The following is a 26,117-nucleotide window of genomic DNA, read 5'->3' as shown; positions in this document are numbered from 1 at the left end:
CCCAGCTACTCAGGGGGCTGAGGCAGAAGAATCGCTTGAACCTGGGAGGCGGAGGTTGCAGTGAGCCAAGATCACGCCACTGCACTCCAGCCTGGGTGACAGAGTGAGACTCCGTCTCAAAAAAAAAAAAAAAAAAAAAAGAAAGAAAGAAAAAAAAATATGTGACAACATAGATGAAACTCAAGGACATTATGCAAAGCAAAATAAGTCACAGAAGGACACATATCTCATAATTCCACTTATATGGGATATCTAAAGAAGTCTAATTCCTAGATTTTGGTTCTATAGTTGTCAGAGTTGCAGAAGAAATTGGGGAATAGCTCATCAGTAGGCATAAAGATTCAATAAAGCAAGATGAATAAGCTCTAAAGAGCTGCTGTGTAACTCTGTACCAGGGGCTGACACCTGGAATCCCAGCACTTTGGGAGGCTGAGGCTAGAGGACCACTTGAGCCCAGGAGTTCGAAACCAGCCTGGACAACATAGCGAAACTCTGTCCCTATAAAAAATTTAAAAATTAACTGGACATGGTGGCATGCATCTGTAGTCCCAGCTACTCTGGAGGCTGAGGATGGAGGATTGCTTGAGCCCAGGAGATGGAGGCTGCAGTGAGCTGTGATTGTACTCCAGCCTCGGCAACAGAGTAAGACCATGTCTCAAATAAAACAACCATGTATTATACGTGTATTGTACATTTAAAAATATGTTAGGAGGACAAATCTCATATTAAGTGTCCTTACCACAGTAAAACGAAACTAGCAAATATTCATGTGCAGGATTTTCTGTGGGCGTAAATTTTCAACTTATTTGGGTAAATACCAAGGAGCACTTGATATTTTCTGCCATTCTATGGCTTCTCTTCACATTCTCTTGGCAGAGTCTTTTGCAGGGCAGAAATTTTCATTTTAAATTTCTTTCCCTTTTCTGTTCAAAAGTTTCAGTTTTCCTGGGTTTGATAACATTTTTTGGAGAGGGGAGTCCTTGTTTACCTACATGTTTATATATCAGTCAACCCATATTCTCCCCTACTTGTGTAAATGTCTCCAAAATTCAAAGACATTAGGTATTCTATCAGTTTCATCTCCTTGAAGAGATCTCTTCTCTTATTTGAGTGTGAACTGCGAGATTCCCTTCTCCTCTCTCTTACATTCAATTCCTGTTTCCTGGAGTCCAGATGTTACTCTCTTTTTTGGGGGTGGGGGGACGGAGTCGCATTCTGTCACCCAGCCTGGAGTGCAGTGGTGTGATCTTGGCTCACTGCAACCTCCGCCTCCCAGGTTCAAGTGATTCTCCTGTCTCAGCCTCCCGAGTAGCTGGGATTACAGGCGTGTGCCACCATGCCCAGCTAATTTTTGTATTTTTAGTAGAAATGGGGTTTCACCATGTTGGCCAGGCTGGTCTTCAACTCCTGACCTCAGGTGATCTGCCTGCTTTGGCCTCTTAAAGTGCTAAGATTACAGGTGTGAGCCACTACTCCTGGCCCAGGTCTTACTCTTTATTGTTTTTCTTGTTTACTATTTCTTGTTTTACTTGGTTTACTCCCTTATTTTAGTGGAGTACATCCTCCAGTAGCTTTCTCAAGTAAGGGTGCGTAGGCCGGGTGCAGTGGCTCACGCCTGTAATCCCAGCACTTTGGGAGGCTGAGGCGGGTGGATCACAAGGTCAGGAGATCGAGACCATCCTGGCTAACATGGTGAAACCCCGTCTCTACTAAAAGTACAAAAAATTAGCCAGGCATGGTGGCGGGCGCCTGTAGTCCCATCTACTCAGGAGGCTGAGGCAGGAGAATGGCGTGTACCCGGGAGGCAGAGCTTGCAGTGAGCGGAGATCACGCTGTTGCACTCCAGCCTGGGCAACAAAGCAAGACTCCATCTCAAAAAAATAAATAAATAAATAAGAAAGGGTGCATAGGAGGTAAAATTTTTGAGCTCTTGCCAATCTGAAAATATTGTTTTTTCTACTCTCACTTTATTAGTAGTTTGGCTAAGTATTGAATTCTATGCTGAGGGCTGGGCACGGTGGCTCATGCCTGTAATCCCAGCACTTTGGGAGGCTGAAATGGGAGGATCACTTGAGCCAGGAGTTCAAGACCAGCCTGGGCAACATGGTAAAACCCTGTTTCTACAAAAATTAAAAAATTGGCTGGGTGTGGTGGCACTGCCTGTGATCCCAGGTACCCAGGAGGCTCAGATAGGAGGATCATTTGGGCTCAGGAGGTTGAGACTGCAGTGAGACATGATTGTGCCACTGCACTGTAGCCTGGGTGACAGAGCAAAACCCTGTCTTTAGTAATAATAATAATAATAATAATAATTCTAGGCTGAAAATAATTTTCTTTTCTACTTTTGGAAACATAGTTCCGGCAGATCGTGGTGGCTCACGCCTGTAATTCCAGCACTTTGGGAGGCCGAGGTGGGTGGATCACAAGATCAAGAGATCGAGACCATCCTGGCCAACATGGTGAAACCTCATCTCTACTAAAAATACAAAAATTATCTGGCTGTGGGGGTGTGCGCCTGTAGTCCCAGCTACTCTCGAGGCTGAGGCAGGAGAATCGCTTGAACCTGGGAGGCGGAGGTTGAGTGGAGATCACGCCACTGCACTCCAGCCTGGCGACAGAGCACAAGACTGTGTCTCAAAGAAACAAAAACAAAAACAGAAAAAACATAGTTCATTGTCTTCTCGTTTCCAGGATTGCTGTTGAGAAGTCCGATGCCATTATGATTCTTGATACTCTATACAATTTTGGAGAATTTTCTTCTTGTCCCAGTGTTTTGAAATTTACTGGCGATTGGCTTTGGCATGGGTCTATTTTTATCCTTTGTTTTTGTTTGTTTGTTTGTTTGTTTGTTTGAGACGGAGTCTTGCTCTGTCACCCAGGCTGGAGTGCAGTGGTGCAATCTTGGCTCACTGCAACCTCTACCCCCCAAGTTCAAGCGATTCTCGTGCCTCAGCCTTGAGAGTAGCTGGGACTACAGGTGCGTGCCACCACTCTCAGCTAATTTTTTTTTTTGTATTTTTAGTAGAGATGGGATTTTACCATGTAGGCCAGGCTGGTCTCAAACTCCTGACCTCAACTGATCCTGCTGCCTTGGCCTCCCAAAGTGCTGGGATTACAGGCATGAGCCACCACACCCAGCCTATTTTTATCCTTTGGATGGTCACTCCGTGGGCTCTTTTAATCAGGAAACTCAGGCCCTTCAGTCCTAAGAAATATTGGAAACATTTTTTTGACTATTTCCTCTCCTCTCTACTGTCTTTCTGGAGCTCCTTTGTTCAGATGTGGGATGCCTGCACTGATCCTCTAATCTTCATACCCTTTCTTTCCTATTTCCCATCTGTAGTAGTCATGGAGGTGGCTGCTTGGTTCTCCTTTCAAGAAAGAACTTGCAGGCCAGGCATGGTGGCTCACACCTGTAATCCCAGCACTTTGGGAGGCCGAGGCTGGTGAATCACCTGTGGTCGGGAATTCGAGACCAGCCTGACTAACATGGTGAAACCCCACCTCTACTAAAAAATACAAAAGTGAGCCAGGCATGGTGGCGGGCGCTTTTAATCCCAGCTACTCAGGAGGCTGAGGCAGGAGAATCGCTTGAACCCAGGAGGCAGAGGTTGCAGTGAGCCAAGATTGCACCCTTGCACTCCAGCCTGGGTGACAGAGCAAGACTCCATCTCAAAAAAAAAAAAAAAAAAAGAAAGAACTTGCTATTTGGCTTTGAGGATTGCAGTTGGCTGACAGCCTTCAACTACACTGTCTTTGAGATCTGCCACAGCATTTGAGCCAAAACTAAGGTCTTGTTGGGCAGCTCCAGCCAATGACTGAGGACAGTGGGGACAGTGGGGACACCGGGGCTCCTCTCCTGGACAATGTTTGCTCTTGAGCTCCTCTATAGGTTGGCCAAGACTGCTGGATCAACACCAAAGTGGCTGCCTAGCTCTTTTTTCCTTCTTTTTTTTTCGAGACAGAGTCTCGCTCTGTCACCCAGACTGGAGTGCAGTGGTGCGATCTCGGCTCACTGCAACCTCCGCCTCCCAGGTTCAAGCAATTCTCGTGTCTCAGCCTTCTGAGTAGCTGGGACTACAGGCATGTGCCACCATGCCTGATTAATTTTTGTATTTTTAGTAGAAACAGGGTTTTGCCATTTTGGCCAGGCTGGTCTCGAACTCCTGACCTCAGGTGATCCACCCGCCTCAGCCTCCCAAAGTGCTGGGATTACAGGTATGAGCCACCGAGCCTGGCCAATAGTTTTGATTTCTGGGCAACATAGTGAGACCCATCTTTACAAAAAAAAAAAACAAACCCATTTTTAAAAATTAGCCAGGTGTGGTGGTGCACACCTGTGATCTCAGCTACTCAGGAGGCTGAGGTAGGAGGATTGCTTGAACCCCAGAAGTGGAGGCTGCAGTGAGCCCTGATCCCACCACTGCACTCCAGCCTAGTTGACAGGGTGAGACTCTATCTCTAAACAAAAACAAAAACCAAAAAACCCCCAGAACTGTTACTACTATATTTAGATATTTAAGAAAATATACTATAACTATGAAACAAAAACTGGATGCTATTTGACAGGGAGAGGGACCTCCAGGAATGAACAAAACTGTTTTATAAAGATGGGGTCTCACCATGTTGCCCAGGCTGGTCTCAAACTCCTAGGCTCAAGCAATCCTCCCACCTCAGCCCCCCAAGTAGCTGGGACTACAGGTGCACACCACCACGCCTGGTTAATTTTTACCTTTTTTTAGAGACAAGGTCTTGCTATGTGGCTCAGGCTGGTCTTGAACTCCTGGCCTCAAGCAATCCTCCCAGTTCAGCCTCCCAAAGCGCTGGGATTACAGGCATGAGCCACTGCGCCTGGCCGCAAGGACATTTGAGGATTTAAGCCCTTCTTACCCTAGTCCTCCTGGGGTTCAGCCCCAGCTTTACTCTTATTTCCAGAGGTACTTAGGCTATTAATGCCAGCACCTTTCAGGGATTTGGCAGTATAGATTATACTCCTTGGCCTGTCCTAACCCCAGTTTAGGGTTCACTTAAAGTGCAAATTCCTCAGCCTGCTAAGTCAGTTATTACCACGTGTTCATTTATCTTCCAGATTCCAAAATGGTGTTGCTATTTTCTCCATTTTCAGTTGATTAGTTCTCACTGCTTCATGCTGTGTTAGGCAGAACAATGGCCCCCTGCAAACATCCGTGTCCTAATCTCCATTAGCCGTGAACATGTTACCTTCCATGGCAAAAGGGACTTTGCAAATGTGATTAAGGTTAAGAAGCTTGAGAAGGGGAGATCAGTCTGGATAATTCAGGTGAGCCCAATCTAATCACATGAATTGTGAAAACCTTTCCCAGGTGTGGTCAGAGAAAGTGATACGCCACGAATAGTGGCTCACGCCTGTAATCCCAGCACTTTGGGAAACTGAGGCAGGAGGATCACTTGAGCTCGGAAGTTCGAGACCAGCCTGGGCCACATAGTGAGATGCCTCCGCCTCCCCCCACCCCATCTTTATAAAAAATTAAAAATTAGGCGAGGTGCAGTGGCTCAAGCCTGCAATCCCAGCACTTTGGGAGGCTGAGGTGGGTGGATCACCTGAGGTCAGGAGTTTGAGACCAGCTTGGCCAACATGGTGAAACGGTGTCTCTACTAAAAATAAAAAAAATAGCCAGGTGTGGTGGTGCACACCCATAATCCCAGCTACTCAGGAGGCTGAGGCAGGAGAATTGATTGAACCCTGGAGGCAGAGGTTGAAGTGTGCTGAGATCGCACCACTGCACTCCAGCCTGGGCGACAGAGTGAGACTCTGTCTGAAAAAAAAAATTTTAAATTAGCTGTGGTGTGTGGCGCATGTCTGTAGTCCCAGCTACTTGGGGGACTAAGGAGGGAGGACCACTTGAGCCCAGAAGGTCAAGGCTGCAGCAATCCTGATTGGGCCATTGCACTTCTGCCTGGGCTACAGAGCAAGATCCTGTTTTTTTTTAAAAAAAAAAAAAAAAAAGAAAGAAAAGAAAAAAGAAAGTGATGTGATGAGAAATCAGAGAGATGCTACCTTGCTGGAGGGAGGTGGTCACGGGCCAAGGCATGCAGGTACCTTTTGGAAGATGGAAAAATCAAAGAAATGGGTTCTTGCCTGTAGTATCCAGAAAGCCCTTCCAGGAAGAGCTTCCTAGAGCCGTCCTGTCAACACTTTGATTTCAGCTCAGTGAGATCTGTGTCAGTTTTGACATATAAAACCGTAAGAATTAATTTGTTTAGTTTAAGGCAACTCAGTTTATGGCAATTTGTTATGGAAGCAATAAAACACTGATGCACACACCTTAAAAAGTCCACTCACTATCCTTTTTCTTTTCTTTTCTTTTTGTAAGAGATAGGGTCTCCCTTTGTCACCTAGGGTTGAGTGCAGTGGTGTGATCATAGCTCACTGCAGCCTTGAACTCCTGGGCTCAAGCGATCCTCCCACCTCAGCCTCTCCAGGAGCTGGGAATACCGATACGTGCCACTATGCCCAGGTAATTTTTAAAATTTTTTTTGTAGAGACAGGGTCTTGCCCGGGGTGGTCTTGAACTCTTGGGCTCAAGTGATCCTTCCGCCTCTGCCTTCCAAGGTGTCGGGTTACAGTTGTGAGCCACTGCACTCAGCCTCACTGTCCTTTCAATGGGGCTTTAGGATACAGAGAAATTACATGTGTGTGTTCAATCTTCCTTCTTTAACCACATCAAACCTGGTTTTGTTTCCACTGCTTCATGTTTGCATTCTTTTTTTTTTTAATTGAGACAGAGTCTCGCTCTGTGCAGTGGTACAATATTGGCTCACTACAACCTCCACTTCCCAGGTTCAAGCTATTCTCCTGCCTTAGCCTCCCGAGTAGCTCAGATTACAGGTGCGTGCCACCATGCGGGGCTAATTTTTGTATTTTTAGTAGAGATAGGGTTTCATCATGTTGGCCAGGCTGGTCTCGAACTCCTGACCTCAAGTGATCCGCCTGCCTCACTCTCCCAAAGTGCTGGGATTACAGGAGTGAGCCAAACGTGCCAGGCTTCATGATGCATTCTTATCAAAGTCACTCTTGACTTCTACATCACTAAATCTATCTTTTTTCTTTTTTAAAAAATTATTTATGTTTTTAATTTTAATTTTTATATTTTTTAGAGATAGGGTCTTCCTCTGTTGCCCAGGCTGGAGTGCAGTGGTACAATCACTGTAACCTTGAACTCCTGGGCTCAAGCAATCCTCCTGCCTTAGCCTCCTCCCAAGTAGCTAGGACTACAGGTGCATGCCACCATGCCCGGCTAGTATTTATTTATTTATTTATGAGACAGAGTCTTGCTCTGTCTCCCAGACTGGACTATAGCGGCGCCATCATGGCTCGATGTAACCTCGATCTCCCAAGTTCAAGCAACCCTCCCACCTCAACCTCCTGAGTAGCTGGAACTACAGACATGTGCCATGATGCCCGGCTTTTCTTTCTTTCTTTTTTTTTTTATAGAGATGGGGGTCTCATGTTGCCCAGGCTAGTCTCAAACTCCTGGCCTTAAGTGATCCTCCTGCCTCTGCCTCCTCAAGTGCTGGGATTACAGCTGTGAGCCATCGCACAAGCCCTATTTTTTTTTCTCTCTCACTTTTTGTAGAGATGGGGGTCTCCCTATGTTTCCCTGGCTGGTTTCGAATCCTGGGTTCAAGCAATCCTCCTGCCTCGGCCTCCCAAAGTGCTGGGATTGCAGGCGTGTTCCAATGCGCCTGGCAGCTGAATCTAATCTCGTTTCCCTGGACTGCTCACATCTTTGAAGCAGGTGGACCACGCCCCCTCTCCTCTCGACACTTCCTTGGTTTCCGTGACTGCCCAGGCTCTCAGTTTCCCTCCCACTTTCCCAGCTGCTCCTTCTCTGCCTCCCTCGCTGGCTTCTCCTCCACATGATCTCAATACCGCGGAGTCCTCAGGGCCCTGTCCTGGAGCCTCTTCCCTCCCCTCTTTCCCGTGTGATCTCATGGCTTGCAACACCATCTTTTTACCAATGACCCTGAAGTTCCACCGTCAGCCGAGAGGCTCCTCTTCTGAACTCCAGACTCTCATTATGATGTCCTCTCTTGACATCTTCACTTGGACACCTCACCTGCTTCTCAAGTGGAAAATATCTGTGGCAGGAATTTTTTTTTTTTTTTTGAGACGGAGTCTCGCTCTATTGCCCAGGCTGGAGTGCAGTAGTGCAATCTCTGTTCTGCAACCTCCGCCTCCCGGGTTCAAGCTATTTTCCTGCCTCAGCCTCCTGAGTAACTGGGACTACAGGTGTGTGCCTCCATGCCTGGCCAATTTTTGTATTTTTAGTAGAGATGGGGTTTCACTGTGTTGGCCAGGCTGGTCTTGAACTCCTGACCTCAAGTGATCCGCCCGCCTCTGCCTCCCAAAGTGCTGGGATTACAGGCGTAAGCCTGTATTCTTGATGTTCTTACCAAGTCTTTTCCTCCCTCGAATCTGCCCATCACCCATGCACCTCTGCAATCCCCAAAGCCCAGATCACCCCGGATTCCCTTCCTCCTCTGACCCATCAGAAAATTCTGTGGATTTGTCTCCAATGTTTGTTTGTTTTTATTTTATTTTTAGTTTTAGAGACAGGGTCTTGCTGTGTCGCCTAGGCTAAAGTGTGGTGACACAATCACAGCTCACTGCAGCCTCAAACTCCTGGGTTCAAGCAACCCTCCCACCTCAGCCTCCTGAGTAGCTGGGACTACAGGCCCATGACACCATGCCTGGCTAATTTTAGAATTTTTCTTTTGCAGGGATAGGATCTCATTATGTTGCCCAGGCTGGTCTGGAGCTCCTGGGCTCAGGCAATCCTCCTGTTTTGGTCTCCCAAAGTGCTGGGATTATAGGCATGAACCACTGTGCCCAGCCTCCTAAATATGTTCAGAAAGCACTTTCTTACTTCCCCATCTCCAAAGCCGCCCACCACTGTGACCTCCACGTTGGCGTCCTCTATTCATTCTGGCCCATCACCATTGATTCTCCCAAGCATAGCCTGAAATATCCTTTAAAATGTCAATCAGATTATACAACTTCCCCCATTTAAGAGGTCTCAAAGGCTTCCCAATTCCTTCTGGAACAAAATCCATCTCCTCGCCATGGGTGCCAAGGCCTGCGTGGCCTGACTGTTCCTGTCCCACCTGCCCTGCCTCTTGTCACTGTCCCTGTCATTTGCTCTGCCTCGGCTACACTGAGCCCTCCCCGTGCTCCTGCCTACCTGTTGCTCTCAATTTGCTTTGCCTGAGCTGCTGTTACTACCCCTCTCCCCACTGCTGGCTACTTCTCATTCTCTAGGTCTTAGATGAAATATCCTCACCTCCCTGTTTACCGTATGCAAAGCAGCTGTCTCCACCATCCCTGGTAATTTCCTTCACAATGGGCTTTGAACCTTGACGATTTGTTTATTTGTTCACTTGTGTTTTGTTTGACTCCCTCATTAGATATAAACCCCATGAGAGCAGGGATGGTATTTTCAGTCCAGTTTCTGGTGCTAGCCCACAAAAGCTATGCAACGAAATTTGTTGAGTGAATGAATGAATGAGCACATTGGGCATCTATTATGTACTGGATGCTTTCATGTAGACGGGACTATATTTCCCAGCTTTTCTTGCAATGAGCTGTTCTGGCCAATGCATGTGGGCAGAAGTAAAGGAGGCCATTTCCAGCTTTGGTTCATAAAAACCTCATGTGTGGTCTCCACTCTTGTTCTTCATCTGCAAGCTGGATGCAGAAGATCCAGCAGTGGCCGTGGGTGATGACAGAGTTACAAGATGAGAGGAGCTTGGATCCCTGAAAGATCACGTGGAGCAGAGTCTCCTCCATCACCACCCCCACCCCAAAACACACACACACCCAGAATATAAGGCTCTTCTGTGTTAAGCCATTACGATCGCCAAGCTTATTTATTCCAACAGCTTGCCTCACCTTAATTAATACATCAAAACACCAGATGTAGGTGGCTGGTGAACATTACTGTGGGTGATGCGTTTGCTGACAAATTTTCATCAAATGCAGATGTGTTTTCTGTGGGGCTGTCTCTTGCATTGTCCCACAACAGAAGCCAAGGGCACAGTGCTCACACCTCTATTATAGCACATTGTGCTGTCTGTTCGAGCGTGTGTTGTTTTTGTCTTCACTAGGCTGTGAGCCCCTCCAGGGACATGGCTGTGTCACATTCGTCGCAGTGGCCTCAGCATCCAGTCCCCAGGGAGCCTCAGGGAAAATGTACTGAATCCACAAAGGAGTGAACTGGTCACCTGCCCCCCTTCGTTGCCTTTCTTTCCCTACAAATGCCTGAGAAAGTCCAACTCTTTAATTTTGCAGAGACCCAAAGAGAAGTGACTTCCCCAGGATCACACAGAAGCAGGATGCACCAGAATTAGCCTGCCCAGGGCTGCTAAACGTGGCAGCCAGCTATTCTAGGACTGAATCCTGGAGGCTACCAGGGGCTGGAGCAAGGCTGGGAGAGGCGGGGCGGGGTTGGCTGGGGGCAGCCACAGATTTCTCTAAGCCCCCAAGGTGACCCCACCCAGCCTCATTGCCCCACTGCCCCTCCTCCAGCAGCAAAGAAACACTCCAGAGCCTTCTGTCCCACCCTCCCCAGCCAGCACTGGCTCCTGCAGCCTGGGCGGACACATCACTCAGTATTTTTAGCTTCACCACCTGGCACCTGTGGTCACTGTCTCTGCCCAGCCTGGCCCTGTCCCCTCCCAGGTCTTAAAGGGCCAGAACCTGCCAGCTAGAAAGGAGACCAGCTCCTGCAAACATAGGCTACCATACTCCCAGGGCAGGAGGCAGAGAGACATCCCCTACAGAGAGTCCCCAGAATCGGAGGTGGGAGATGAAGGGATGAGGGATGAGGGGGCAGGATTTCACGGCTGCCAACCCTAAGGCCTATGCCTGTCTCTTTCTGGGGCTTCCCAAATGCTGGTTTGCTTACGTTGTTCACCTGGAGGAAACTGATCAACATTACACATCCATCCTAAGACCTGAAGCTGCAAAATCTCCGACGCAGGGTCTGGGAGTGTAGTATTTTTTAACAATTCAACTCAGATTATTCCCATGCCCTCTCTCTTTCTCTTTTTTGAGACAGGGTCTCACTCTGTCGCCTAGGCTGGAGTGCAGGGGCGTGATCATAGCTCAGTGCAGCCTCGAACTTCTGGGCTCAAGGGATCCTCTTGCTTCAGCCCCTGGAATAGCTGGGACTACAGGTGCATGCCACCATGCCTGGCTAATTTTGTGTGTGTGTGTGTGTGTGTGTGTGTGTGTGTGTAGACGGGAGTCTCACTGTGTTGCCTAGGCTGGTCTCGAACTCCTGAGCTCAAGTGATCTACCCGCCTTGGCCTCCCAAAGGTCTGGGGTTACAGGTGTGAACCACCACACCCCGCCTGATGCCCTATCTTTCAATGTCATATTCATTCGTTCATTCATTCATGTATTCATTCAACAAGCATTTTGAGTGTTCACTATGAACATGGGGTTCTATCATGAGACCATTGCTTAGGAGTTCTTGCTTAGGGCAAGGAGCCCTTCTGCACCTATTATTTCCTTGCCTCTCCTCACTTGCCCCTGTTTTGCCTCGAGTCTTCCCCATTGCTTGCTCCATTGCCTATGGGTCAGGTCCCCGGCTCAGCGTCCAGGCCCTCTGTGATCTGGCCCTGTTCTGCCAGCCTCATCCTCACCATCCACACTTTGTTTCTTATTTGCACCAAGCCTTCCCTCTTGCCGTTCCCACTGCCTGCGATGCCCTTTCCTCAGCCTCTCTCACCCCTGGGAAGGCACTTGCACGTTAAGACAGACCTGGTGGGCCTCCGATGGCTCCTGTGGGCAGAGGTGGTCTGTTTTGCCTCCTGACTTCCTAGGCACTGTGCACCCACGCCCATCAAGATGCCCACTACTCTGTGCAGAACTGACCTGTCTTCTCTTTTGTCTCTCCTAGCAGGCTGTGACCCTGTGAGCCAGGTTCCAGTCCCCAGCCCAGGCCCTGGCAGTCTGTGGGTGGCCAGTCACTGTGTTGAATGTTAAGCTGACAACCATAGCAGGGAACATCTTCCCATTTCACAGATGAGGAGACAGAGGCCCACGGAGCGGGAACTGTGCACCCAGAGTCCAACAGAGAAAGTCAGGGAGGAACCCAGCCCAGGCTCCAGGAGCCCTCGCCTGGCCCACTTGTCCTGGAAGGATCCTGGAGGGGGAAATTGGCTTGGCCCATGCCTACCCTTCTCCCCACCCAGGGCAGGGTAGTGCTGACTCAGACAGTGATGGAGGCACAGGCAGGTTGGGCTGGAGCAGAGGTGACCCGTCTCCCCTGCAGATCACTCCCAGAGCCTGTGGTCACAGCTTGGATAATGCAATTGGCTGGAGCCTGGGTTTCCCTGCAGTAGGGGTGGGGAGAGCTGGCTAAAGGAACAATGATCTCTAGGGCTTGAACTCCCACTGGGCTCCAGGCACAGCCCTTCCCTCCACATAGGTATGCAGCACTCATACCTGCTCCCACAAGCATGTACACAGGCTCACAGTCACACACGGTCACCCCCAATACCCAGTCACGCAGGCACACAAACCATTCTGTCTCTCTCCCTCTCTCTTTTACACACACACACACACACACACACAAGCAAATACACATGCACGCATTTTCGTGTATGAATTCAACAAAGATGGAACGTCTGTTAGGTGCCACTGCAGTGCAGGATGGAAAGGTGGCTCTCAGGTTAGGGTGGGACAGGGACATCCAGGAGGGCTTCCTGAAGGAGGAAGCGTTGCAGCTGGGCCTGGATGGAGGAGAATGGGGGAAGAGAAGTCTGGGCAGAGTTTCACTGGAGGTGAATATGGGGGAACAGAGTGAGATGAGGTGGGGAGTGTCGGCCCCAATCACGCAGGCCTTGAATGCTCAGCCGAGTGTTAACTTTATCCCACGGGAGCTGGGAGCCATGGAGGGCTCTGAGCAGGGGAGGGACATGCTCACTATGGGAGAGGACGTGAAAGCCACTCTGGGGCTAGGGTGGGGGAGATAGGAAGGAGGCTGTGGCAACAACCAGGTAAGAGATCTGAGATCTGAAGCAGGAAGTGGCAGTGGGTGGTAAGCAGTGGACAGACAGAGATTGACTTGAAGCAAGACTGCCAGGCCCACAGGCACCCTGGGTCGAGTGCTGTGCCCACCTGCTGCCCACCCACTGGCCACCCACGAGCACTGACCTCCGCAATGGGACTTCTTCCAGCAGCTCCTCTTCCTCCTCCCTGTGGAAGCAGACGAAGCAGAAGGCCGGCACATCATCGACTCCGCAGCCCATGGGCCAGGCTGGAGGCAGCTCCAGGACAGGGCAGGGGTGGCCAGGGGTGGCCTCCGAAGCATCGTCGCCAGCCTGGGCAGGAGTCCCCGAGCCAGGGCGCTCCAGGGTCAGCAGCCCGTCGGCTTCAGGGCTCTGCACTTGCCCGCCCGCCACCTGTGCCTTCTCACTCAGGTTGCCCGTCGCCTCGGTGGGTGGAGGAGCCGGGGGCTCTGTCTGGCGGGGGCTCCTGTCTTGACCCGCGGGGGTTCCAGCCACGGGGCTGGGCCCTGGGAAGCAGTGTCCAGCCACCTGGATTCCGAGGTGGCTGGTGGGCAGACGGAGGTCTGGGAGTGCCCCCTCAACTGCCCCTGTGGAGCCCTAGGCCCCCCGGCTGCCCACTCTGTGGCTGTCTGTCAGAGGCAGGACTAGGAGGGCAGGCTTGCAGGTGTCCCGTGCCCCAGTCCCCCTGTCTGTCCAGCCGTCTGCTCCTCCTGGTTCAGCCAGCACGGCCGCAGAGGTGCCTTCCCTAAGAAAGTTTGTTCTCCTTGGCTGGGGTGAGTGGCATGGGTGGCCTCCAGGAGAGAGGGTTGGGACCTGCAGCTGAAAGACGGGCAAGGGCCAGGTGAGGCTGGCACGGTGCCCACGCTGTCCTCGAGAAAAGTTCTGACCCCTGGAGTCCCGGTCCCGGCTCGGCTGCGACTGGTGGCTCTCCCAGCTCCCTGCTCTCCCCAGCTCCAGTGGCTTCTCTGGCAGACTGGCTGGGCTGTGGGTATTAATAGCTCCACATTCACGCTGAGAAGCCTGGAGGTTAACTCCTTCTCTGCCAGAGCTGGGGAGGCTGGCAGGGCGGGCGGGTGCGGCCAGGCAGCGTGGCGAAGTGGCCTCGGGGAGCAGAGGGAAGGGCGGTGCCTTGATCCTGCCCCCGCTCTGAGCCTGGCTGCTGCAGCAGGACCCTCAGTGCCACCTCCTGCCCATGAGTCTCTGTGCCGCACTGGGCTCCCGGGGCTTGGGAGTGTGTGGGCCACCTGACCCCTCCACATGTACCCCCAGGAAGTTGGGGGGCCCTGGGAGGGGGCACTGGGAGCTCAGGGCAGCCCCTCTGGGATAGAAGGGGCTCAGGGCTTCAGGGAGCATCCCCAGGGCTCCCAAACTCACACAATCACCCCTCAATTTCCTGGGTCCTCCTATGTTCCCTTAACAGTCACCTTTGCCAACCCTGGGCCCAGTTCTGGGGCTGGCTTCAGTGAGACCCAGTGACGAAGCAGCCACAGTGCCTAGCGTATTTTACTGAGGAGTATGGGAAGAGGGTGGGAGTGGGGGAATCATAAGAGAATTTGTTTGCCTGAATATATTTATTTATTTATTTATTTACTTATTTGAGACAGGGTTTTGCTATGCTGCCCAGGCTGGTCTCAAACTCCTGGGCTCAAGCGATCTTCCCATCTCAGCCTCCCAAGTAGCTGGGATTACAGCTACTGTACCAGGCTTGGAAATGTTTATTGGCACCTGCTTGGTGCCAGGCACCGTGCTGGACATGGACACACAGCAGTGAAGTGGGCAGGTGCCGTTCCTCTTTGGTGGGTTTGGGTGTCACTGCAGGAGGTGACACCAGTGGAGCTGCAGCTTGCTTGTATAGTGCCATCATGTGAGTTAGGAAAAGGTGCTTCCCGCCAAGCAGGTACAGCCCCAGCACCAGCTTGTAGTGTGGGCCCAGGCTGGGTTTCGGCCTCACTCACCTCCTCTGCAATTGACAACATGCACCACCATTCACAATGGCTCTGGAAACACCTGTAAACCAACGAAAAATAAATTCAGATTGTCCAAAGTGCTACGAAAAAAATAAAACAGGGACATGCGACAGGCTGATGGGGAGGTAGTTAGATGGGGTGTTCAGGGAACACCTCCCAAGAAGGGAACACTGGAGCTGAAACCTGCAGGAGGAGGAGGAGGAGGAAGGAGGAGGAACCAGCCAGATCTGGAGGCAGAACATTCTAGGAAGAGGTGCAAAAGCCCAGAGGCAAGAACTGGCTGGCATTTGAGGAGGAGAGTGAGAGGCAGAGATCTTTAAGCTGGGCCTTGAAGAGTGAGTAGAGTTTTCCAGGGGGCTCAAGAGAGGAGGTATCGCCAGCAGAGAGAATAGAGTATGCGAAGGCTCAGAGGCATGGAAGGCAGGGACGGTGCACTGCAAGGCAGCAAGAAGCAGAGGTGATGCAGTCGGAGATGCATGAGGGATTGGTTCCAGAGCTGCCCATCCAGGGCTTTGAGGAGGAAGGGTGGGTGGGAGGAAGATGGAAGTGGGAACTCAGGTCAGCTAAGGGGCTGAGGAGTTTGGAGGTGGGGAAGCAGAGAGGCTTGGAAGGGACCATCGATATATGTGGAACTGAGTTCCACTGGCTGGAAGAATAGGTCTGGGCCTCCTTGGCCCAGAGAAGGTGGAGGCTTGGAACAGAGCAGCCATGTACAGTTGTTTAGGCTGTGCACAATGCACAAGGACACCCTGGCAGATAGCAGCCCGTCAGGGGTCAGGGAGAGGGGAGAGGGGAGGGGAGGGGAGGATGGATGGGGGGTGGTATCCAGCCCTACCTCTGCTCTGCCAAGACTTGCACTTTTCAACTGTGACAGCATGGGGAGTTGCCTTTTTCTTATTGGCCCACCCAAAATGGTGCTTCTTTCTTATTGGTTAGTCTGAAGGGTGCCTTTAAAAAATTAGTCCCCCTAGGCTGAACGCAGTGGCTCAGGCCTGTAATCCCAGCACTTTGAGAGGCCGAGGAGGGTGGATTGCCTGAGGTCAGGAGTTCGAGATCAGCCTGGCCAACATGGTGAAATCCCATCTCTACTAAACATGCAAAAATTAGCCAGTCATGGTGGCGCACACCTGTAATCCCAGCTACTCAGGAGGCTGAGACGGGAGAATTGCTTGAACCCAGGAGACGGAGGTTGCAGTGAGCCGAGATTGCGCCATTGCAGTCCAGCTTGGGAGACAGAGAGAGACCCTGTCTCAAAAAAAAAAAAAAAAAAGAAAAGAAAAAATTAGTCCCCCTAGAAGGGTGCCTTTTTCTAATTGATCTATTCAGAGGGCATGCATTCATTTTCAAATTGGTCCGCTCAAAGGGGTGGCCTCTTCCAATTGCTTTACCCAGAGGGGGTGCTTTTTTCCGATTGGCACAAAGGGGTCCCATAGACTGGGCTGCGGGGGAGGCCGCAGTGGCCCAGGCTCTGCTACGGACCTGCTATGTGACTTTGGGAGTCACTGTTCCTCTCTAGAACCACAGACTGAGCAAGAGGACAGCTGGGCCAATCGCTGCACTGTGCAGAGGCGGAGAATGAGCCCAGAAAGGGGCAGCAACTTTGCTGAGGTTACACAGTGACACACAGCAGAGCTGCCACTCGACACTTGCCTCCGTGCTCTATCCTCCCTGCATCGGCTTAGGTCGCTGGCTGCGCCGTGGACTCGGTGTTTCTTTAAGGAGAGGACAGGGAATGAGAGGGGACAAGAGACAGGGAGGGGAGGGCAGCCTAGACTATAGCTCCCTGGGGTGGGGGTCAGAAGGGGTCAGGGTGCCCCAGGCATCTAGAAGCCCCTTCCCGCCTCCCCCCAGCCCCATGGGGTTGTCATTTGCAGATGTTAATTATTCACGATGCTGCCGCTTTGCCTGGTTTTAATGCACTTTGATGGCGTTCTCTAGCTAATGGGGAAAATCAATAGGTCTTAATTCTTAGTGGCTGTGAAGCTCTGTCTGTCTCCTGTTTGGGTGGCTGGGCCCGGCTCTTTGGCTGGAGGTAGCGGGTAGAGGCTCAGACACAGTTCACAAGAGCCTAAGACTCCACCTTTCCCCTCCCACCCCTGACCCTCTTCTGATGACAGCCTAGGGAAGGAGGATTAGAGTCACCATGCAGCTCCAAACTCTGCCCTGAACATCTTGGAGGGTCTGACCCCTTCAATCTCGGCCATTTGCCACCCCTCCTAGAGGGATGGTGGTTCCCTCTGCCTCCCCCAAGGCCCTCCTGCCCCTGAGCCAGACCTATGGGCCATACCATGGGACAGCAGGGGCCATGTCACAAACTTCTGGTGCCAGAGCCAGTCCTGTAGCCCTTGGCTCTATTGCTTTGGGATGTGGGGGAGTTTTCCTCTCACCACTCAGGGTCAGCCCTGGTCATCCTCCTGGGTGCAGGCCTGGCTTACAGACCTGTCTTGAGGAGTTGAAGGAATCTGGCCTGGGCCCCACATTAAGAACCTTAAACGTAGACTTACTTGGCCGGTTTACAGTGAGCCTAGATCAAGCCGCTGTACTCCATCTTGGGTGACAAAGCGATACTTCACCTCAAAAAAAGAAAAAGAAAAAAAGAAAAACAAAACATAGACCTGTGGTATTATCTTTGCATGCCGTCATACACTCAGGCATGACAGTTTCTCTGATGCGATTGAAAGCTAAGACATTCATGGGACGTCATCCAGGAAACCTCCCTTCTCAGACCACACCCTCCTCCGCTACCCCGTGGTGGTCAATGTCCTATATGAGTCCTGTAATTATCTTGTGAATGGAACAGCTATATGGCACTGTATTTGTGTGTTTGTATTAAGAGTGTTCATTACAGCTGGGTGTGGTGGCTCACTCCTGTAATCCCAGCACTTTGGGAGGCCGAGGCTGGTGGATCACCTGAGGTCAGGAAATCAAGACCAGCCCGACCAACATGGTGAAACCCCGTCTTTACTAAAAATACAAAAATTAGCTGGGCGTGGTGGCAGGCACCTATAATCCCAGCTACTCGGGAGGCTGAGGCAGGAGAATCACTTGAACCCGGGAGGCGGAGGTTGCAGTGAGCCAAGGTCGTGCCACTGCACTCCAGCCTGGGCGACAGAGTGAGACTGCATCTCAAACAAACAAACAAAACCAAGACAAAACAGGAGTGTTCATTAGGCAGATGTAAACATTTAAGATACACCGTGGTTTTCATAATGCTGTTTCTGGTATTTTTAAATGTTTCCAGAACACAATGAGCCTCCAAGAGAGGAAGAGACCTGAGATAGCTCGGCCTTGGGGAGGCTCTGCCTGCTTCCTGGTGGACCCAGGCCCTTCTTGATGGAGCTGAGGCCCACCCTTTGCTGGCTGGAAATGCTCGGGCCATTTAGAGGATCTGTCCGCTGGGGCCCTCACCTATCACTGTATCTGTCTGGAACCCAGGACCCAGGGCTCGGAGAATGGCGTCTGCCAAGTTTCATCTGCTCCGTCCGCCCAGGCCTCACCTAGGCATGATCATAGCTCACTGCAGCCTTGATCTGGGCTCAAGCAATCCTTCCACCTCAGCCTCTTGAGTAGCTGGGACTGCAAGCATGTGTCACCATTCCCAACTAATTTTTTTAATTTTTGTAAAGATGGGGGTCTCATTATATTACCCAGGCTAGTCTTGAACTCCTGGCCTCAAGCAATTTTCCCACCTCAGCCTCCCAAAGTGCTAGGATTACAAAGCATGAGCCACCTCACTGGGCCCCTGGTTTCCTAGAAGAAGTCTTACTTGAATTAAAGTTTATCAGAATGTTGCGGCCGGGGAGGGTGGCTTATGCCTGTAATCCCAGCATTTTGGGAGGCGAAGGCAGGTGGATCACCTGAGGTCAGAAGTTCAAGACCAGCCCGACCAATGTGGTGAAACCCTGTCTCTACTAAATACAAAAAATTAGCCAGGCATGGTGGCGCATGCTTGTAATCCCAGCTACTTGGGAAGCTGAGGCAGGAGAATCACTTGAACCTGGGAGGTGGAGGTTGTAGTGAGCCGAGATTGTGCCATTGCACTCCAGCCTGGGCAACAAGGGTGAAACTCAGTCTCAAAAAAAAAAAAAAAAAAAAAAATGTTGCTTCTTCATTTTGTCAAGGATGCCAATGTCTTCCCAGAAGGAGGTTGTGAATTGCATCACATGGAAAAAAGTTATATCCTGAGCCAGGTTTGGGCCAAGTTTTCTTTATCACAAGGTAGAATTTTGTTTCTCAGGTAGCAGTCCAGGGGTTGGTAGTCTTCTCAGTCGAAAATGGCTTATAGGCATCACGCTCACATTTTGGTCCTCAAGGAGGAAGAAAGATGGAGTGATGCCTAAGTGACACTCCTTACTCCTACTCATTTTCTGTTAGTGAATAGTTGGTTCCTCACTGCAAGGGAGACTGGGAGACTGGGAAATTCAGTCTCTAGCTGCATGGCCATATGCATTGCTAAAGGTGCAAAGGTGGATTACTATTGAAAAGGGGAAGGGAGAATAGGATACAATTAGCAGTCATGATCTAATTCATAGCAGAGGTTCCAAATCCTCCTCTCTGCCTCAAACTGTGTTTGGTAACCCATTTCTTGTGCTTTTTTTTTTTTTTGGAGTCTCGCTCTGTCAGAGGAAATACGTGGAACAATCAACCTATATTGGATTGGGGGACAGGGGCTCCAAGACCTAGATTATGCAATGTGTTTGAATATACTAAGAAGAGCCTTTCAGTTTTGTCAGGAGGGTTTGTGAATGCACTGATAAAGCTGAAATGAAAATATTAAGCAATGATTAACTCCAGGGAAAACAAAAGGTTGCACAAAAATGGAAATGCTGTCATGGTATACTATGTGGCTGAGCTGTTAATATTATCTACAAAGGTATAATAATATAAATACCAAAACTTATTTTAACCAAAAAGGTTATATAACCATATTTAACCAAAAAGGTTATGTAACCATATTTAACCAAAAAGGTTATATAACCATATTGGGAGGATGAAGACAGTATGCATGTGTGTGGAAGAGAAGGGATAGGATATTAGAGAACTACATTTTCATTTTCTATAGTAGGAAGTAAGATCAAAACCAGAAAAATCAAGAAATAGCTGTGTTCACAGATTCTTTAGAATCTTGCCATTCAGAGAATAATCCATGGACCAGTAGCATCAGCATCACCTGGGAGCTTATTAGAAATGCGCAATCTTGGAACCTGCCCCAGACCTGCTGAATCAGAACCTGTATTTTAACAAGATCCCTGGGTGAATTTCATGTTGCTTAGAGTTTGAATGACCTTGACTTCCAAAGACAACAGCAAACAGCAGGATCAGCTAAAAGTGTTGAATGCATTGCCTAATTTAGAAAGAGAAGAGTTGGAGTGCAGAGCAGCAGGATAAGGGGCTGCTAATTTTTGAGATACTGCCTGTAGCTTTGAGTTTTAAACTATGTGGAGGATTTATGTTGCTGAAAAAAAGTAAATCGTGTGCATGAATTCAAATCCCAATGCTGGCTGGGTGTGGTGGCTCATGCTTGTAATCCCAGCACTTTGGGGGGCCGAGGTGGGAGGATCACTTGAGGCTAGGAGTTCAAGACTAGCCTGGCCAACATGGTGAAACCCCGTCTCTACTAAAAATACAAAAAATTAGCCAGGTGTGCTAGTGGGCACCTGTAACCCCAGCTACTCAGAAGGCTGAGGCAGGAGAATCGCTTGAACCTGGGAGGCAGAGGTTGCAGTGAGCCAAGGTCGTGCTACTGCACTCGAACCTCGGTGACACAGCAAGATCCATAAACAAACAAACAAACAAAGAAACACACAAACAAACAAAAAAAAAACCAATCTCAGTGCTACAAAAAGAAATACAAAGGCTTCCTCCTACTAGAGGCCCCCAGGCTGTCCTTTGCCTTGTCAACAGTTTCTAGAGCATCCTTCCAGAACATTTCTCTGCACATCCAGCCTTTGTGTGTGTGACTATCCTGTTTGTCATTTATTTTTATTTTATTTTTTGAGATGGGGTCTCACTCTATCACCCAGGCTGGAGTGCACTGGTGTAATCATAGCTCACTGCAGCCTCAACTTCCCAGGCTCAAGCAATCCTCAACTTCCCAGGCTCAGCCTGGGACTACAGGCATTGCCACCACGTAACTTTTTAATTTTTTGTAGAGACAAGGTCTCACTGTGTTGCCCAGACTGGCCTCGAACCTGTGGGCTCAAGTGGTCCTCCCACCTTGGCCTCACAAAGTGCTGAGATTACAGGCATGAGCCACCATGGCTGGCCCGGTTTATTATCATTATCATTACTATTATTATTTCAAACATGAGAGCACATGCAATGCACTGTTGGGCTTCGTGCTATCTTCACTTAACAATAGCTTGAAGATTGTTCCATATATGTGCATATTGATCTGCTTAATTCATTTACAGATTGCTTTTATAGGCTATTACAGGATGCATGGTATTGTAATTTGTTTAACTGCTCCCCTACTGATGGGAAATCAGGTTGTTTACAGCCTTCTTCTATTACACACAGTGCTACAATAAGCATTTTCTAACCACAATGTAGTGTAGGGTTAAGGGGACAGAGTTTCCGGGGTTGGAAACCTAGGGGTGCTGTGAAAGCCAGTTATTTGTCCTCTATGAACCTCAGTTTCTATAGCTGTGAAATGAGAATGAAAATGATATTTACAGTGCCTACTATGTGCACTTATATTCTAGACACAGGGATTCGGGAATGAACAAAACTGATATAAGTCCCTGCCTTTGTGGAGTTATATTCTCGTGGCAGGAGATAGATAATAAATAATATAAATTAATAAAAATAGGCCAGGTGCAGTGGCGCACGCCACTAACTCCAGCCCTTTGGGAGGCCGAGGCGGGAGGATCACTTGAGGTTGGGAGTTCGAGACCAGCCTGGCCAACGTGGTGAAACTCCGTATCTACTAACACAAAAAATTAGCCGCGTGTGGTAGCACGCATCTGTAATCCCAGCCACTCGGGAGGCTGAGGCAGGAGAATCACTTGAACCCAGGAGACAGAGGTTGCAGTGAGCTGAGATCGCGCCACTGCACTCCAGCCTGGGCGACAGAGTGAGATTCCATCTAAAAAAAAAAAAAGAAAAAGAAATTAATAAAAATGGATGATGAAAATAAGTGGTGAAGAAAGTGGAGCAAGAAGAGGATGGAGTGGGAGGTCTGCAGTGTTAGGTAGGTGGCTGCAGATGGCCTTACTGATAAAGTGACACTTGAGTGGCATGGACCTCAAGGGGCTGAGTAGAGAGCTCTGCAAATCCTTGTGGGAAGAGCATTCCAGGGAAAGGAACACGGATGGGAAACTCACTACCTCCCATAGAGCTGCAGGCAATTAAAAGGGCTCTCTATTAGTCAGAGTTCTCTAAAGGGACAGAACTGATAGGATAGATGAATATTTGAAGGGGAGTTTATTAGGAGAATTGACTCACACGATAACAAATGAAGTCCCACAATAGGCCGTCTGCAAGCTGAGGAGCCGGGAAGCCAGTCCAAGTCCCAAAACCTCAAAATTAGAGAAGCTGACAGTGCAGCCTTTAGTCTGTGGCTGAAGGCCCGAGAGCCCCTGGCAAACTACTGGTGTAGGTCCAAGAGTCCAAAAGCTGAAAAACTTGGAGTCTGATGGTTGAGTGCAGGAAGCATCCAGCATGGGAGAAAGATGGAGGCCAGAAGACTCAGCCATCCTAGTGCTTCCACATTCTGCTGCCTGCTTTTATTCTAGCCACACTTGCAGCTGATTAGATGGTGCCCACCCAGGTGGAGGGTGGGTCTGGCTCTCTCAGTCCACTGACTCAAATGTTAATCTCCTTTGGCAACACCCTCACAGACACACCCAGGATCAATACTTTGCATCCTTCAATCCAATGAAGTTGACACTCAATATTAACCATCACAGGCTCCCTCCCTGTACCTTCCACCTCCTGGCCCTTAGTCTGTCCTTGGGGATCCATATACAGTAAGAAGAATCCCTCCCCTGCATGCTGCAGCTATTCCATCAAATGCCAGCAAGAGAGCTGCCCCTGCCACATGGTCCTGTGTTGAGATGGAGCTGCCCAAAGAACCGTGGTGGCTCCCTGGTGGCCTCAGATGCCCAGCCCAGCGGGGTCAGTCCCTAGCCACAGGGGACTCTGCCCCCTGGTCTGGATCCTTCTTCTGGACAGTTGTGTGGTGGGGAGGAGGAACCAGGAGAGAGTGGGGGCTGGGAGTGCCATCTTAGGGTGAGCACACTTGGCTCACAGAGAAGGTTGGCAGCATGGGCAAGCTGTGTGCAGACCTCAGCAAGGTGGGATATGTGAGAACAGCCCTCTTACGCAGTTGTCAGCTCTCCTTCAATTTATTTATTTATTATTTATTTATTTGTAAATAATTTTATTATTTATTTATGATGGAGTCTCCCTGTGTCACCAGACTGGAGTGCAGTGGCACCATCTCGCTTCACTGCAACTCCACCTCCTGAGTTCAACTGATTCTCCTGCCTCAGCCTCCTGAGTAGCTGGGATTACAGGCATACGCCACCAGGCTTGGCTAATTTTTGTATCTTTAGTAGAGACGAGGTTTCACCATGTTGGCCAGGATGGTCTCGATCTTCTGACCTCGTGATCCGCCTGCCTCGGCCTCCCAAAGTGCTGGGATTACAGGCATGAGCCACCGCGCCCGGCCTCCTTCTTTATTTTTTTATCTTTTATTTTATTTTACTTTTTAAAATAGAGATGGGGGTCTCCCTATGTTGCCCAGGCTGGTCTCAAACTCCTAGGCTCAAGCGATCTTCCTGCCTCAGCCTCCCAGAGCGCTGAGATTAAAGGCGTGAGCCCCTGTGCCTGGCTTCGCTCTCACTTCAGAGAGTAAGATCCATTTCAGAATTTCTCTGCAGACATCTTTAGGACGGCAGCCTGGTTGGAAGAAGAAGTGCTGGGGAGTTTGTTTCAAGGCAGCATTGGAAGACAGATGTGCTGTTTAACTCATAGTATGTTTATTTTATTATTATTATTATTATTATTATTATTATTATTATTATTATTATTATTTTCTTGAGATGGAGTCTTGCTCTGTCGCCCAGGCTGGAGTGCAGTGGTGCGATCTCAGCTCACTGCAACCTCCGCCTCCCTGGTTCAAGTGATTCTCCTACCTCAGCCTCCCCAGTAACTGGGGTTACAGGCACCTGCCACCACGCCTGGCTAATTTTTGTATTTTTAGTAGAGACGGGGTTTCACCATGTTGGCCAGGCTGGTCTTAAACTCTTGACCTCAGGTGATCCACCAGCATTGGCGTCCCAAAGTGCTGGGATTACAGGCGTGAGCCACCGTGCCTGGCTTAGAGTATGTTTATTTGGGAGGACTTGGTGGGGGAACAGAAGAGCAAGTGGTGGGAGGGCTAAAGTCCCCCCAAGCCACCCAGTAGCATCACCATTGCCCCAGGGTCATGGGAACAGGAAGGACTCTGGTGTCCTCACTCCCCCAGCCTCGCAGTCGGCCTCCAGCAGGGAGTCTAGCAGAGAATGGCTAAGGTGGTTTGCACAGTTGCAGCCTCAGCATTGCAAAGATGACTACGAAAGGGGTAGATTTGAACTTAACATCCGACACAGGGGCGTTTCAGGTCATGAGGAAGGGCCAGGTGTGGTGCTCACGCCTGTAATCCCAGCACTTTCAGGAGCCAAGACGAGAGGATCAATTGAGCCTAGGAGTTTGAGACCAGCCTGGGTAACATGGCAAAATCTGGTCTCTAAAAAAATTAAAAAATTAGCCGGGTGTGGTGGCACATACCTGTAGTCCCAGCTATTCCGGAGGCTGAGGCCGGAGGATCGCCTGAGCCCAGGAGTTTGAGGCTGCAGTGAGCTTCCAGTACCAGTGCACTCCAGCCTGGATGACAGAGCAAGACCCTGTCTCTAAAACAAGACAAAAACAAAGCAAATTAGTGAGGAAAAGATGGGCTACTTGATGGTCTTTGGAGAAATATAAATCTATATTCACAGTTACTAGATACCTTACTCTTTAAACCCTAGGAAACAACAGATGGATCAGAGATTTCAAAGTTAAAAATAAAGCTATAAAATAATTAGAATAAAATGTAAATGATTTAAAAAAGTCGATGCAAAAGGCTTTTCCAGGTGAGAAACAAGTTCAGAAATCAAAAATTTGACTAGAAAAGGCCGAGCGCTGTGGCTCACGCCTGTAATCCCAGCACTTTGGGAGGCCAAGGCGGGCAGATCACTTGAGGTCAGGAGTTCGAGACCAGCTTGGCCAACATGGGGAAACCCCATCTCTACTAAAATACAAAAATTAGTCGGGCGTGGTGGCAGGCACCTGTAATCCCAGCTACTTGGGAGGCTGAGGGAGGAGAATCATTTGAACCTGGGAGGCAGACATTACAGTGGGCTGAGATCACACCATTGCACTCCAGCCTGGGCAACAGAGACTCAGTCTCAAAAAAAAAAAAGGAAAATTGTCTATGCAGCAAAAACTACCATATGCAAAATAAACACAAATTGTAAATGATTTTAAAAGTGCGTAATGCAAAGGACAGATAAGGGGTAATATCCATAAACCAAAATTAGCTCTCACAAATCAGAAAGAAAAGGACTGTGAATCCAATAGGAAAAAGAGCAGCCTGGGCTCACATCTTCGTGTCGTTAGTCCCAGCACTTTGAGAGGCTGAGGTGGGAGGATTGCTTGAGCCCAGGAGTTCGAGACCATCCTGGCAACATGGTGAGACTCCATCTCTACAAAAAATACAAAAAAAATTAGCTGGGCGTGGTGGTGGTTGCCTATAGTTCCAGCTACTTCAGAGGCTGAAGTGGGAGGATCACTTGAGCCCAAGAGTTTGAGGCTGCAGTGAGCTGTGATCATGCCACTGCACTCCAGCCTGTTTCAAAAAACAAAAACAAAAATGAAAACAAACATCATGCCTGTAATCCCAACACTTTGGGAGGCCAAGGTGGGTGGATCACCTGAGGTCAGGTGTTTGAGACCAGCCTGACCAATATGGTGAAACCCCGTCTCTACTGAAAATACAAAAAAACTAGCCAGGTGTGGTGGCATGCGCCTGTAGTCTCAGCAACTCGGGAGGCTGAGACAGGAGAA

At 49.6% G+C, this 26,117-nt stretch overlaps 1 protein-coding gene across 1 annotated transcript in view; it reads right to left on the bottom strand.

Moving 5' to 3' along the window:
• SBK1 (SH3 domain binding kinase 1) overlaps window positions 1–14,031 on the bottom strand; it is a 65,277-nt gene extending 51,246 nt beyond the window's left edge. The window contains exon 1 of the mRNA XM_004057402.5: window positions 13,205–14,031. Coding sequence (XP_004057450.5) covers window positions 13,205–13,299 — 95 coding nt within the window. The 5' untranslated portion in view covers window positions 13,300–14,031. The remainder of the gene's footprint in view (window positions 1–13,204) is intronic.
• Between the last annotated feature and the right edge of the window lie 12,086 nt (window positions 14,032–26,117).

This window comes from Gorilla gorilla, chromosome 18 (genome assembly GCF_029281585.2).
Source record: "Gorilla gorilla gorilla isolate KB3781 chromosome 18, NHGRI_mGorGor1-v2.1_pri, whole genome shotgun sequence".
Taxonomy (NCBI): domain Eukaryota; kingdom Metazoa; phylum Chordata; class Mammalia; order Primates; family Hominidae; genus Gorilla; species Gorilla gorilla.
Note: the sequence above shows the minus strand (reverse complement) of the source record. Positions and strands in the feature narration are given on the sequence as shown.